General features: G+C 33.7%; 1 protein-coding gene across 1 annotated transcript in view; it reads right to left on the reverse strand.

Moving 5' to 3' along the window:
• Nucleotides 1–1198: 1198 nt before the first annotated feature.
• The window catches only part of KCNJ3 (potassium inwardly rectifying channel subfamily J member 3), a 169270-nt gene continuing 153476 nt past the window's right edge, over nucleotides 1199–16992 (reverse strand). Inside the window, exon 3 of the mRNA XM_022569742.3 lies at nucleotides 1199–13031. Coding sequence (XP_022425450.1) covers nucleotides 12445–13031 — 587 coding nt within the window. The 3' untranslated portion in view covers nucleotides 1199–12444. The remainder of the gene's footprint in view (nucleotides 13032–16992) is intronic.

Here is a 16992-nt window from a genome sequence, read left to right on the forward strand (position 1 = left end):
AACACATATATATGGAATCTAAAAAAAAAAAAAAAGGTTCTGAAGAACCTAGGGGCAGGACAGGAATAAAGACGTAGAGGTAGAGAATGGACTTGAGTATACGGGGAGGGGGAAGGGTAAGCTGGGACAAAGTGAGAGAGTGGCATGGACATATACGCTACCAAATGTAAAATAGATAGCTAGTAGGAAGTATCTGCATAGCATAGGGAGATCAGCTCGGTGCTTTGTGACTACCTGGAAGGAGGGTGGGAGGGAGACACAAGAGGGGGAAGGTATGGGGCTATAAGTATACATATAGCTGATTCACTTTGTTATACAGCAGAAACTAACACAACAATGTAAAACAATTATATTCCAATAAAGATGTTAAAAAATAAAAAGTTCAGTGGGCACGCATCTAAAACTTTCTGAGGATAGTTAGAACAGTAATTGCACACCCAGCACCATAGTCCTGGAAGAGAATGTGATGTAATTCAATACCAATATGTCCTCACTGGCATAGGAGTAACTTCTATCTGGAAGATGAATATGGAACAAAAAATGGTTCTACACTTTGGTAAATAAGGGGTCACCTGTTTCCTGTAAAGAATTAATGACAATCAAGTCACAGTATGTGGCAATCTATTCAAACCATTCAGTTTGTTTACATGGAGGTCTGGTGCAGACTAGAGTCACTGAAATTTCTGCATTAGATACTAGTTTCCTCTTCTAGACTCAACTAAAATTATTCTAGGACCTGAGTGTCTCATTCACAGATAAATACAAAAATAGTCCTCCTCTTGTCTTAAAAAATTATGAGTATTTTATAATTCTTCTACAACTTGCATATTTATTTTGAAATCATTTATATATGTGAATGCAAACAGCTAAAATAATTATTGTAGTCTCTTTCCTCCCTCTCAAAAAAAGAGTATTATTTCTACATTTCAAACTTTCTGGGAATGTGTATAAATATAGGTACACCAAAATATATCAGGTCATTTATTATTTTGAAACTATGATCTAGTTATTTTTAATGCACTGAATAGGTATGAATTCTAACACTAATTAAAGCAAGTACTTGGAATAGTGATCAGAGATTCAGATGTTTTTAAACTACTTTGAGATGGAGTTTGGCTGACTTGCTTTCTTATCTTAGGCTTCTCACTATTGTTTCCCTTTTGGTTTTTGCCAAGTCAGCTACCAGTAAACGTACTGAATACTCAGATAGTTCAGGAATGAATTTCTTCCAAGAAAGCACACTAAGTTGAAGAATTATTCTGAAAGAAAATGAAAGTTAAACCTTTAATTAAAATTAAATCTACCTTAGTATGGCAAAAAAAATGTCTGCCATGCTTATTTCACTTCTCACTATGTATAAATTAAACCAGGGTTATATGGTGAAACCAAGTGGAGGTTGGCATTTGTCTAACCCAACCAAGATACTCAGAGAATACACTGTATCTGTGCCCATCATTCCAGATATTGATTAGGGAGGTCAATTCAATTTTATTGAAATTTCAAATGATCTATATGATTTGGGGAACACCAAGATATATACCATTGATTGGCTTTGTTTTTATTTCTCTTTCCCTAGATGTGGTAAAAGCTATAAATTAAAATTGTAAAGCAGCAACTCTGTTTTGTATCTTATTAAAGCTCACACCGTTCCAGGGATGTGGTCTACATTGGTGGGTCACTATGCTGAATCCCAAGGTTGAATGAAAGGGTCAATGCAAGAACATTTATTTCTTTGAGTGATGTCTAATAACAATCAAGATTTTATTTCTCTGCAAATAATGATCGGAAAAAGACATTTTGTTGCATAAATTTTAAATTCTAGTGATTTAACCAGTGAATCTTTAATTATTAATTTTAAATAATGGAAAGTCTATAATATTATTCCAAGCTACTCAAACTTATGTGCTGACACCAGATATTGCTTTTTCTGAAATTCCGTCTTGGATTAGAGATGAAAGGAGTTCTTCCTCTAAAACACATAGCTGATACAAAAATAACCTCTTGATTGGCAAGCTGCCAATATTAAAACTGTTATATTGTTTTAATATTTGCTTCTTCAGAGTTTGAATTTTACCATCTTTCTTTAAATCAAGTTAATGCTCTTAAATGTATCAAGTGAACGAAAGAGAGGAAATACACTTTCAAATAACACTTTCCTTTGGGGACCAGTTCAGGTAATTTGGAGTGCTTAACTGCAATGGTTGAGGAAAGAGACAATGTTGTGAAAGTATAATGAGAGCTAAAAAGATCTGAAATTGTTGGTTGTTCTTTGGGGAATTTCTAGCGTTTTCCTTTTCAGATAAGGGGAACTACATAAAATGATTTTCTTTTTTTCCCTCTACTTGCCAGGAGTGAAATATTACATTCAGTTATAGTATTTAAATTAACTTTACAGTAAGAATATGTTTTTTTTCCTCATCTCTCTGTGTATTCAGTCTTGCTTATATTCTCCTATAACATTTTGCAAGCCTCATAAATTCTGAGGGGTGTAAGCTGTAAATAAAATATAATGAAAAATATATTGGTTCCAATGAAATAAAAATTGTGGAGTTTATTTATCCCTTGTGTATATTGGAAGAATGAACTTTTTAAAATACATATCTGATTCCATCGTCCTTTCAAAATCTTTAAAAGTTGTCTTCCACGTAAAAACCCAACTATTTTTTGAGGGCTATAATGTCTTTTATGAATGGGTCCCTACTTACCTTTCTGATTATCTCCTATATTAATGTACTCCATGATCTAATGTACCCCATGATCATACCCCATGTTCTAGTCTTTCTGAGCTACTTATATTTGCAACACATGTTTTCCAGACTCTATGAATCTATAACACTTCTTCCTTTACTTCTCCTTTTCATTATCTATGTAATTTCTCCAAATCTCTGAAAACACAATCCCAGTAACCCTTACTGCAAAATGCTTTTCAAGATCCTTCCACCCTCTTTAACCCCACCCCAATCCCACACCTGATATGAATTGGATCAGTTTCTTCCTCAGTGTGCCCATAGTATCCTTTGCAGTTATGCTTCAAAACATTCAGAACAGTGTATTTTCATTAACAGTCGTTTCTAACAAGTTTGAAAAGCTTTTATTACCTTCTATAACCCTAGTGTATATCATAACACCCACAACATAGTAGGCACACAAAATTGACCAAACAAGTGTTTATTGATTTGAAGCTTTTAAGATGATGGGTCTCTGTGGACGTGGCAACCCTGAAGTTAATTTCAAACTGGATGAGTGACCAGAAAGTTCATGTCAATGGACAACAGGTGGTACAGATTCAGCATAAGGTAAAATTGATTCCATCATCCTCAAGTAAGAGCTCCCTTATATAAAAGGCATGCTTGACAATTTGGAAAATATTAATATAAGGTATTGGGAAAAGAAACAAGATAAAATATATAACCAGTGACTAAAAAATAACTTATGGATTCAGAATACAATATTGGTATAAATACTGGTCATTCGCAGTTAGTGCTCCATTCCAACTGTACCAACATTTGATTCTCATCCAAGAGGGAAACTACCTGCTTCAAGACTAACTGTAATGTATACTTCTCCATGCAAACTTTTTTTTGTCCTCCAACTTAATCATCAATAATTATTTTATCCACTAACTAGCCTAAGATTTATCATTAATCTTACTTTCTTTAAGAAACTGTATATTTTATCACAGAAAAGATCTCAATTTACCAAATATCTGCCACTTAATGTTTTCTTTACTGTTAAATATCAACTCTGTAAGTCATCAAGAATGGAAAGTGTCTGACATTAAACATGAGTCAACTTAGTCAAAAAACCACAGGTGGATGAGAGAGTTCATCCACATGTCCAAATCTAGATATTTTAAGAAAAATTCTGAATAATGTGAAATACAAATCTCAGAATTTAATGTAATATAGTTTCATACTATAAATCTTACATACAGGGAAAGTGAGAGCCAGTGAAGTCAAACCTATACAAAAATACAAGTCTATAATATAATTAATTGTCTTATTCTGTTAGGGGAAACACTGACTGAAACCGCCTGCCCTGGCCAGGCAAAGACAGTAACAATTTGCACGAGTTATCTTACGACAGAGATCGAACTAACAAGGACTAACAAGCCACCACCAACCACAAGAATATGGGAAAGGTCAAAAGGAGAAAGGAGACGCTAGTCCACATGTCCTACCAACATCCCAGAATCCCCCTCGCTGGAATCCATCTTGGCTGAGTGATTGCATGCACCACCAGAAGGTACCCTGAGTCATAATGATTGGCCAGAGACAATCCGGAAACTAATCCCATCACCATTAAACCCGAGACTGCAAACCACACAGCAGAGCAGTTCTGAGTTTCCTTACCCTGCTGCTTTCCGCCTGGGTGCTCCTTCCCAATAACGTTTCTTGCTTTGTCAGCACATGTGTCTCCTCGGACAGTTCATTTCCGAGTGTTAGACAAGAGCCCACTCTTGGGCCCCCCTTCCTGCAACAATTCTGTGCACAATTTTCCTTTTAATACAAATAGCTTATGAAACCAAGAAGTCACTTCATCAGTGTAAGAGGGAGAAGAGATAAAAGTTGATTATAAAAACCAATCATTTATTTAGGAAGCTTTAACAAAAAAAGAAGCCATATATCTCATAGACTTTACAAGTCTTTATCACTGTAAGTCCATATCACTGTAATAATGGAATACTGGGTAGAAGACATGTTATCAACTTTGATTTATAAAAATAAAACTTCATCTAAGTGACATTTTCTGATTTCCCCTTCTCATTCAGTCAGCCACTGAAACGTAAACCTTGATCAAAATACCAACTCCCATGGGCCCATCCAATGTCTCTGCATACAGTTCATTGTTCTTTTGGTTAAAATACAATGGAATTTATTTTCTAAAATTAATTTCTAGGTCACAAGCTTTCATACATTTTAAGTGTCTGTGTGGCACACATTTTTCTGCCAACAAATACTGACACTAGCTTTTAAGTTACGTACTGAAATTTAAATCCACCTTTGATATTTTTTAAGACCAAAGCATAGGACGCTAACCAAGAAAAGTAGACTTGATGTACAAGCTTAGATTCAGGACATTGAAGTTATGGACGTTATTTTCAATCTATTTAATGAAACATTGCTTTGTTGTTTTATTTTGTTTGTTTTTTCCACTTCTGTGAAGAACTGGAAAATAAAGCCTGGTCAGACATTTTCTCACAACTAGGACAAAAATAGACTCCTAAGAGAATAATTAAATAATGTCTTGTTAAATACGTTTCTTCACAAGGAAGGACGTCATTAATGAAAATAAACGCTGCCCCTATTTTTAAATATACTTTGATATGGGGAAAAATATTTTGTTGAAACTACATTCTTTTTATATAAAAGGGGATAAGTAAGAAAGATTAGTGAGATAGAATAACAGTGCCCAATGAAATCCACACCATAATCTCTGGAACCTGTGAATATGTTACCTTGCTTGGCAAAAGGGACTGGCATATGTGATTACGTTAAGGACAGATATGGGAAGATTATTTTAGATTATTTACGGGAGCCCAGTGTAATCACAATTGTCCTTAAAAGTGGAGGCAGAAGGTAGAAGAGTCAGAAAAAGATATGACTATGAAAGAAAGGCACAAAGAGATGCAACTTTCTCGGCTTTGATGATGCAAGGAGAGGGCAATGAGCCAAAGAATATGGATGACCTCTAGAAATTGAAAATATCAAGGAAATGAATTCTCTTCTAGAGCCTCCAGATAGAATTGCAGCCCTAGTAACGTATTGATTTTTAGCCCAGTGAGACCCATGTCAAACTTCTAGCTACAGGCTGTGGGATTATACATTCGTGTTATTTATGGTCCAAATTTGTGGTAATTGATTATAACAGTGATAGAAAACTAATACACTTAAGCTGGCCTGTCTTCTCAAAATGGTAGATTAAATATAAGTATTTACTACTGCTACTTCCTGAAACTACTGAAACAATAGTAGAGGAATTTTAAAGGCATAGCAGGGCAAAAAGGTCAGGAAAGGAGACAGTAGCAAGAAGAACTCTTGAAAGTCTGTTTAAAAAGCAGACTTTCCTTTGTTTTAATCAACTCAACTGGTCCTCAGAACAATGGCGGCCAGGTACCTCCTCTGTAGGAAGGTGATTAAAAGAGTCTTATCTGGGCAATGTCATTGACCTTAAAGAAGAAACCTAAAGATACTATCAATAACTTCCATAAATAGTCCAACCATGTCACTGAAAAGTGAAGACTACGTATGCTTGGACATACTGCATACAATTGCACAGAGCCTCAATAATCTTTTTAGTTGCCTCCATAGAAAATAAATTCAAAATCATATGTATTAAAAGATATTAGAAACAGAATGAAGGTAGAAGAAACATTTAAAACACACTATCAAAAATTTGAGAGCGCTAAAATCCTTCACTTATGATACAAGAAAAAGACCCTTTAAAAAAGGAAACCTTTAGAGAACAACAAAAAGTTCTTGAAAATTAAGACTACTCTATGAGAAATGAACATCTTGGAAGATAAGTGAAATCAAATAGATGGATATAAATGAAAGTCATAGATGATAAAATTAAGAAAATCTCCAAGAAAATAGAGAAAAGATACAAAGAGATAAATAAAAGAGGAAATGAGAATATTAGAAAATCATTCCAAGAGTTCTGACATCCAAATAATGAAAATTCCAGAAAGAAGGACAGAGGAAGATGGAAGGGAGTGAATAAAGGAAAAAAAACTTAAGAAAATTTTCCTGATGGGCATGAGTTTCCAGATTGAAAGCACATGGCAAAAGATTAAAATGGATGCACAATTAGGCAGAAATTTTGAAATTTTAGAACACCAGGGAAGATTAGACTATCCTATAAGTTTTAAGGGGAGAAATCAGTTTCACACAAGGGATTAAAACTTAATAGCATCAGACATCTCAATAGCAACACTGGAAACTAGAAGAAAAAGGAACAATGTTGCTGAAATTCAGAAGGAACGCCATTTCTACACTAGTCCAGACTCTTAATATTAATTATTAGGGAAGAATTAATTTATTTAAAGAAATCAAGGTTTCAAAAAGTTTACTACCAGGTTTTTTTTTCCCCCTGAGAAACTCCTGGAAAATGTGCTTTATCAAAACCAAGGATTAGGGACTTCCCTGGTGGTCCAGTGGTTAAGACTCCACGCTACCACCGTAGAGGGCACGGGTTCGATCCCTGGTAGTGAACTAACATCCCACATGCCGTGCAGCATGGCCAAAAAAACATAAAAAAGAAAAAGGAAAACCAAGGAGTAAACCAAGGAAACTGCATATTTACCATGAAACAGGGTTTCTATACCTAGAAAGAGGTGAATGGAATCCCCATGACGATGATAAAAGGAGATCCCAAGACAACAGCTATAAATTGAGAGAAATTTACAAAATTGAGCAGATCAGGATGCTTTGGTAGGGATTTCGTCAAGAAGAGAAAACTGTTCCAATATTTTATGTGTTTGAAGAATTAACAGGAAAGTATTTATAATCGGAAAGGACACTGTGGCTAAATTAGTGATAAGTACATGTATAAATAAGCAAAGAAAAAATGACTATCAACTCTAGGGAGGAAAAGGCTGTGAGGGTGAGTAAAATGATCAAAACATATGGGCTCAAATGCAGTAGAACTTAAAACACTGATAATTAATCTAATTAAAAATATGAAAACAATATAACAATATTGGGAATTTAGGGTAGGGTGTATGTAGTAGAGGTATGGTGGGCAGCAAGTTTTAGAAATAGAACCAGATCTTCATCTACCACAGTGTAAAGTAAACAGAAAACGCCCCCAAATGGAAAATCCAGAAGAAGCAATTGCATATCAGTAGAACCACCAAAGAGCGCAGAGACTACTCAGGTTTGTGGATTCTCTAAACAACCTGTCTGAGAGTCAGTTTCTTCAAGTGTAAAATGGGGATAATCTCTACCATGTAGAGCTGTTGTGAAGATCCAAATACTATGTGCAAATCAGCACGCAAGTAATTGACTCGTGGAGCTGGGAAAGGATAAGCAAGAGTTATATTGGATACTGATCTTAGTAAGCAATGAGAAGAGATAATGGGCCCTACCATATCTTTTGTTCATTGATCCTACACAGCCTGAATATTCAGAAACAGCCATGATTTCAAGAAAACTTTTCAGGTAAAAAAAATCATGATTTGGAAAAAAATTCTACTGGATGAGGAGGATCATCCTTTTTGAACTCCTCTAGGTCAGAAGCTACAGGAACTTGGCTTTGCAGATTAATTCTGTGAGGTGTCAGAGAGCTGGACATATGACATATTGAACTCATCTGATCTAAAATTAGGAAAACACTTTTTCTTTGAAACACTGTCAGAAAAAGTAACTGAGCGCTTTTCTAAAAGGTGATTTGATATTTAAACAAAATCAGGAAAACAGTGTATTTGTCTGCTTTACTTACTGTGGCTTTTGAGACTCAGGTTCAGCAAAGCGTAAGATGGTCATGAAGCTTCCTCCAAGAAATGCAGGTCTCAAATAATCTGTATTATTAAATTCAGGTTCCATATTGCTGAAGCATCTCACCAGTAAGGAGCCAAAATAAAAGTAACCCTCAAGGAATGACTTATAATGACTGAATTATAAGTTTTCAATCATTTAATCATTGATTTTTAGGAGTTAAAAGTCTTATGATAAACCAAATCAAGTAATGTGAGTAATTAACTCTTGGGAAGTAGAAAAATGATGAGCACGCTACAGAAATTTAACCCAATCATATTTTGAAAGTTTAATACAGTTTTTATAAAACTGAACTTGCAGTATTGATTACATAAGTTTCTGCTTTTGTAACCTAAATGACCTTGTACATTTAAATAATAATAAACTGCATGCTGGACAATGCAATTAGTTTGATGCTAATCTGAATATGTACAACAGAACTCAAGCACATACTCGGAATAGAGCTCACAGATGTGCTGTGCAGTCACACTGAACTCTCTTCATGGTATGAAATGGTAGAAACTTTCATTCAAATAGAACATAAGCCACCTTCCCCAGAATCTCACTTTTCCTCCCAGAGAAATCATCCATTATGGTTCCATTCTATTTCCACAAAGTGGCTCTTGAGTACTGAGACAACTAAATATTTTTCAGAATATTTAATGCCATATATGGATGAATTTAAAACAGCATAAGAATTTCTTCAGAAATAATAATAAAATATCCTTATTTTTAGTTTAATATATATTTACAAAAGCATATTCACATATTTCTGAGGATATTTAAATTGAAAATAGGCATTATCAAAATAATTGTTTTTTTAATTTACATCATTTTGATAAACAGAATGAAATATTTTACCATGACAGGAGCTATACCATGAAAATCCCATTAAAAGGGACTAGTTTCTAGTTAAGTTGAATTATTCAGTTCAATGAACACATTAGATTTTGCTTTTTTTTTTTTCAGTCACCACACTGGTGGGCTGAAAATTATCTTGACTTAAGTTAACTTTTACTCCCTTTGATGTGAGCTCTTACAAATTCCTGAAATGGAAATACCAGAGGTTTATTTTTTATTCAGTCAATAAAATGCATAACTTTTCACTGCTAGGAAAACATGTCATGTACAGATTGAACAAATGTTACAGGAAATCACTTTGATGAGAAGTCCTACAGGCTAAAATATATGAAACTGAGATGACTTTGCTTGGAATGACCAGTGTCAAAAAAATCAGCAAAATGAGAAGAAAAAGCAATTCTTTATTTTTATCCAAATATATCAGACTTCATAAATTAGTTTCAACAAAAACGTAGAGTCACCATATATCATCCAAACCAGGACATTATAAGAGTGAAAGGGAGTATTAGTAATAATTACACAGGTACAACAGGTATAAACTGGAACTCTCCTGGGTAAACCGGGACCTATGATCAACTTAGCAATAGGGGTTAAACTGCAATTACATGCAGAAATCATACCTTTCCCATACATATGTGGGAAAGTTAAAGGAATAGCATTCACTAAGAAAAATTTGACAACCATGGTTCTTTCTCATCATTCAGGTCTTTGTTCAAAGATCACCCCCTCCCTAAGCCAGTCACCTCTTCTAAAATAATCAATTCTTATTTCACCCAGTCATTTTCCATCATGTTACCCTGTTTTCCTTCCCTTAACTGATATTTTGACTCTGAAATTGTGTCATTTGTTTTTTGTCTCCCCTCCCCCCACTCCTACTGATATGCAGTGTTTGAATGGGCAGTGACCTCCTCTGACTTAGTCATATCCAAATCTACAGGAGCTAAAAATGCCTAGAACATTAAAGACATGCAAAAATTTTGTTGAATGAATGAATGAATATATTTGGAGAGTTTATTTTTGGTCTCATAATCCTCTTGGTGCCAAAAACAAATTAAAATGACTCTCTAAATTAAATTATGGCTCTGTTTAGTTTTAAGTGGTTGGACTAAATGATCTGTGCAGTCTCTTCCACTGATAATAAATATACGGTGACCCCTGGGTCCCCTTCTCTCTCTGCTACTATTTCATTTCCTATATCCAGTAAATAAGAAAGTTTGGGGGTAAGGGTTAGGGCAACCAGCTCTATTCACAGTGGTTGGATGCTCAAGGTTGATCATTTTGCCAGTAACAATTCCCTGGTATATGTTTGCACCTGCAGAATTTGGTTGATACAGAGGTAGCCAGAAGGTATTATTGTAGTCAATGATAGAACTGTTGATGTAATAATTTTCCAATACGAAAATCATCACAGGATTGCTAAAAACAATGGGAAATGGTGGGAGCCCAAACCAGCTATTAAGGATTTACAATTTATAAGGAGAAGTAGATTAATTCTGGACAGACTTAGATTGCAATACCCCAAAAAGCTTTATAGGAAAATCCATGATATTCTGACAAGAAGCACTTGTAAATTTTCATTAAAATCTCTGCATTCCAAATCTTTATTTTTCATGTGTTCTTCTGAGGAATAGTTTTGATTCCTACTAATGAGTCATAAATATCAAACCTCTGGGTTCAAAAAATAGTACTGCTAAAATTATTTTGGTGGGCCAGAGATCCAAGACACCAATAAATTGAGTGTTTACCGAAACAAAACAAAACAAAAAACTCACATGGGTAAAATATCTTCAAGTTATCTGATTTTAAATTCTCTCAGGTATATACAAAACATTCCTTCTGAATTGAGTGACAGGCAAGGGATGAAATAGGTTCCCCAGGTGAGGAAAAGAGTCTGTCCTGCTATAACAAGTGCCACAAACAGGAGAATGGCATTAAAAGAGACTCAATGAGACATACATATTTTACACATAAATACCTATCATCTGTTTCATTGTATTGTTTTATCTCCTCAAAGATAAATTACTTATTTTTAAAATGACAAAAGTTTGAGAAAAAGAGTGAAAATGTTACCAATTGACTCAGTTTGAAACAGGGACCATTAATTATGTAATTTCACACAGATTCCAATATATTCAATATAACTTCGCTACTGACTATTACAGTGATTCAACATTTGTTCAGAGCTCATATTTGTATTAGATCATATGTAAAAGAGATTACCAGACTTTAATCAGTCCAGGAAAGGACCAACTCTCAAAATGGCAATATTTATTTTTTCCCAGTACTAGCAACTTTTAAAAATCATAAGAAATTGTCAGTGTATTAGTATGCTTCAAAATTTACAAGTTAAACATATAATGGTTATATTTTTGCAGGGCCATAAGTAGCACAGACTTGTGTGACTCCCTCGTATAAAGAACAACTGAAAACCTTCCAGGACCTTAAACAGCAGAAAACATTAAATCAGATTTTAAAATGACAAATAATTTAAGGCTAAAATATTTGGTATTAATAATTAATGCCAGAAGCCTTCCTAGCCTAATAAAGTAAACATGCACAAGAACTACAGCTTTGAACAAAACATCACAATTTTATCAGATATATGTATGTACGTGTGTGTATGTGTATGTATATATATGTACATATATGTGTGTGTATATATAAAACTATGTGTACACACACACACATATATATATATAGTTTTATCACCCTGAAAGCTATCAATTCATGTTTGGCTTAATACGTATGTTAGAAATGTTGTGCAGGGTACTACCCCTTTAAATATATATATATACATTTTCCATAATATACAATATAAATATACCATATATAAATCATGCCATAAAACTAAATGTAAAATTTGCACATTATTGCATGCTTGATGTGATAATACATGCCCGTTAATAAGAACTTCCTTCTGATGTCCTCCCTTTACAACTTTATCTTTTGCACATTAGCAATACTTGAAAAGGAAGGTTCTTAAATACGTATATATGACTGGGGGAAAAAATGTACCTTTCAGATTCCTTAAAGAGGATTACCTCATCAGCCAAATATTGGACTATTACCAAATCAAACAGTAAATAATGCCTGAAGGGGTGTTTGGTTATGTGAATCTATCAGAGTTCATTTTTCTTAGTTTTGCCGGAAGATTCCCTTCCATCCTGGCTGCTCCTCCAGCCATCTTTTGAAGCTTTGGTGGCAAATCAGCCACCGACTGGCTCATGGGATCAGACAACATTTTGGTGGTTTTAGATACCAGTTTTTCTTCTGAGTTGCCAGGTACTGAACTTATTCGTTGAAGTTTCATGGGCAAATCGCCCAAGCTGTAGGCTTTTTCAGAAGTTGTAGAACTCATTCTCAAGAGTTTTTTGGGAAAGTCTTCTCTTCCAGTAATTTTCTGCAGCTTAGATGGAAGTTTGGTACTAATGTCATCTAGTCCATCTAAGCATTCCACAGAATTATGTCTTTCTTTGCTGTTAGTTATGGCTGGTGCTATTAAAGGGGACGACATAAGAAGCATTTCCTCCTGTTCTTTCACACTGTAAGGTGGCGTGGGGACTTCAAATGTTGCATGGAACTGGGAGTAATCAACTTTAAAGAATCCTTCTTCTAAGGAAATTACAGGGAAAAAACGGTGGCCCCAAAGAACTTCATCTTCAGTGTATGATGTTCGAGCTTGACAAGTCATCCCTGAAAGCAAAAAGGAAGTCCTTGATAAATTACGCATAGTAGAAGCACATGTTAAGGCATTTTGAACTAAGGAATTCATTTTGCTTGTTAACTTAAGAAGGATACTTAACTGCGTATCACTTTCCTCTTCTGTAGAGTAAAATATAAAAAGCAACACCTGTCTTACAGTACTGCTGTAAGCATGAAATAAAATTACACGTACAGAAATGTAAAACGAGCCAAAATAGTTGGCTTTTATAAATGAAAGCAAAGATAACCATCCCAAGTATTTGTTAAATGAATAAAAGTTGAAAATATTTCTATGTTGTATAATGTAAAGTCATTGTAGAGATTCCCTTCTTCTGGACCTTTAGGGCCAGAATGAACTTTTGTTCAAGTTTCAGAAATCCTATGCTAAAATCAGTAATCTGGGCCACTGTGATGTTGCAAGTTCTATTCCTGCTATACAAATTTCTGAAACTGGATGCTGGATATAAGATGTGAAATGCTGCCATTTATATATTATGTTGCTTGGATATCATTTACCTTATGCTACTCTGATTAACTCAATTCTGTTCTCATTAATCATATGTTAAGACTAAGTTACTCTTAAATCAGTCAGCCTCTGAATATTCCTTTGTGAAGACTGGAAATATATGAATAAATTAAAGCCATATATTACATTTCAGTTTTATATTAGTCAAAAGGTACAATTTTCTATAAGTTGCAAAAGTCATTACTGTCCTCTACCTTTACTATCAGACATCTATTAAAGGTTATTAAAGTGTAAAATAATAGATGAATTTAAAAAATGCATCTTTCCAATAGTTAAGTATAATTTAAACAAGTAATGACAGTCTTTCTTCTTTCATTTCTATTCTCCCTTTGTCACTTTATAAATAATTTCTACTGTGTTTAAGCCTGGTATAGTCTGGATAAAGAGATATTCTGTATTTTTTCCTCTGACTAGCAATCACACATGCAATACTTAGAATTAGAAATAAACTGCATAATTCAAAAAACATACTGAAGATAAATTAAATCCTTCACTGAATCCTTCCAAAATCTTACCTTATAATTATTATCAGTTCTATATTACCAGGGAATCAGTTGTTATGACATATATATTGTCTTTTTCCAGACAGCTTTTAAAGAAATTTATGTAGAAAATAAATGCCCATCTCAGGCACTATGTTAGGTGCTCTCTCTCCATATTATTTCTAATCATCAGTATCATCTTGATAAGAATATTTTTATGTCTATTTTAAAGACAAAGAGTATAATGCTCAGAGAGTTTAAATCTCTTGCCCTTCCTGGCACACAGATCTAGGAAGTTGTAGGGAAAAGTTGGTATTATTCTAACTTCTGTTTTTGTTGTTGTTTTTACTTTGCCATGATGTCTCTATTATTTTAGTTGGGAACCTGATTCTAAACAACTTATCAATCTCACTGTCATGGTGGAAATCTGACAGTGACCCAATACTAGTCTTCATAGTCATTATCATATCAGGAGTAGCACCCAGAAATATTTATATGTGAAGATAACAAAATTAGACTAAAAAGTGATTTGTACATTTTATAGACATGCACACAGTAAGTATCATTCTGTATTTTCAAACATTTCTAGTTTCTGACAATATTTCATGAGAAAAAATTATAGAACATCACTTATTTAGAGAAGATAAAAAGTATATTTCCCAATATATTTACTTGGTTTTATTTTGAGATGTTTAAATATTAAGCAAACTACCTGGAATAAAGAACAAATATTGATGTTTTTATCCATTAGTATATGAAACAATAAAATGAGTAAGTACCCTTTATTGTTTAATTGAATAAGTACCCTTTAATTTCTCTCCAAGAGCAATCACTCTCATGAATTCTTTATGTATACTTGCCAGTTCAGGGTATTAATTTATATAAATTTATGAAAAAGGATCAGTATAAATGCATGTATATATTAAGAGCTGAAGTAAATTAAGATTATGAACTTTGTTCAATTATTTCTAACAACAGTAGATTACATATTGAAACAAAATTTGATTCCTATCACATTCTTAGGCCATATTTAGCTACTTTTTTCTTTGCATTAAGAAAGGACTATGAAATTAAAAATAAAAATTCTGTCCCCATTATTTATCATTATAATGTACTGTGTTGCTGATCCCCAATGCCTACCCTGAGCTGTTTCATATGTAGTTATCAGAAGTCATAGAGAAGAACTAGAGAACCTTAAATGAAGGGAAAAAAATGGGGGAAATAAAATCTTGTAAAATTTTTACTTTGAGGAAACAGGATATTGATAATTAAGGTACTATGACATCTACAATGGAAACAGGTATTTCAAATGTTTGTTCATGTAAAAATACCTGTAAGCATTATTGCTAAAATGCCAGTGGATAGTTCTGACTGAAAAGGAAGGTAGGGATTTTATTCTACTATATGAAATTGACTTTACTTCCTTTCATAGCAAACTAATACTGGTGAGGCAACATTTTTATATAATTGAAAAATATATAAATTAGGCTTCCTATTCCACTACTAAACAGCTTGTAAAAATCACTTAAAGCTCTCTGAGCCTCAGTTTACTCTTCTACATAGCAAGGATAACAATATCCTCTTACAAAGCTGTTGAGAGTTTGAGATAAGTGAAGTGTACGAAACAGTGTTTGGTATCAGGCAGTGCTCCATCATAACTGCTTTCCTTTTTATCATTCTGTGGGTGATCATTTGCATTTCCTGTTTTCCCTGGAAATTAGTGATAATGCATTCATATAAGCGGGGAATTTTGACATATTAGTAATTTGTCCCATATTAGTAATATAGGATATTAAACTTAAAAATTGCTAGGTATCACATAGCAATTTTCTTTTGAAATGGTCAACTAAACATTCAAAATATTTCAAAACTACAGAAGAAGATACATTACTCATCTTCTCAATTTTTAGGGTTTCTCAACATTTTCCACCTAATTATCTAGAATAGCTGGGAAGACTAAGTATGGAAACTTGGGGTGTATTAAAAAGGCCTCGGCAAGGTGAGTGACTACAGTACACTATAATACTTTGGTAATGAAGAACATTTGTCAGCACTTTAACCTTTGTTTGTTCTTCTACTGTTCCTTTTACACTTTCATTAAAAGTAGGTACACAGATATCAGACATTTCCAATTCAACAACATCATCGTTTTAAAATCTGATTTCACCTCAGGATGTTAATGTGCAATCAACATATGGATAATAATATGGAAACATTATTAATTGGATAACAGGAAGATCTCTATGATGGTCAATCTGCAGTTTAGACAATGTGCTAAAATAAGATGTAATTGAGAAACTACTTCTTTTTACAAGTTATCCCAAAAAAGTAACACCCAAAATGGTGTTGAAAATATAGAATACAGGTTTCAATTGAGAAGATTTAAAGTAAATATAATTGTTTTCTAAGAACATGAATATATTACAGTATTCTTCCTTCTAGAATGCTTTATCTTATGATACTACTTACTCTCAGCCAAATTATTTAAAAATAATCCATGCTTAGATTCATAATTACAAATGCCATTTGAATCAAACTAAATGCAGGTAAAAAGATACTATATGATTGCACCTCTTAACTGGCAATGCGACTGTTTGCATGTTTTAACCAGATTCCAGGCTTGAACAAATGTGATGAAAATCAACACGAGCTCTCATCTCTGTGGAAACTGGCAAAGCAGCAGATGCTGCTTTAACTGGAAATAGCTGGGACTTTTGAATCCTTAGACGAAAAACATTTTGTGAAAAAACGACTTATCCTGTGCCTTGATTCATGGACAAAGAAACTATACGTTGTTGTTTAATTTATTCCAAAGTAGTGTTTCAATTTAAAATGATAGAGGCAATGTAGTCTAATCTCTTTACTTTTGACTTTTCTCTTTCCTGATTCTGCCTTTACATCGTTAAGTTCATCTCCCTAACTTAACTGAACATTCATTCAAATA

The sequence above is a fragment of the Delphinapterus leucas genome, chromosome 8 (assembly GCF_059928025.1).
Source record: "Delphinapterus leucas isolate spDelLeu-1000000601 "Yukka" chromosome 8, BTC_Dleu_Yukka2, whole genome shotgun sequence".
Classification (NCBI taxonomy): Eukaryota; Metazoa; Chordata; class Mammalia; order Artiodactyla; family Monodontidae; genus Delphinapterus; species Delphinapterus leucas.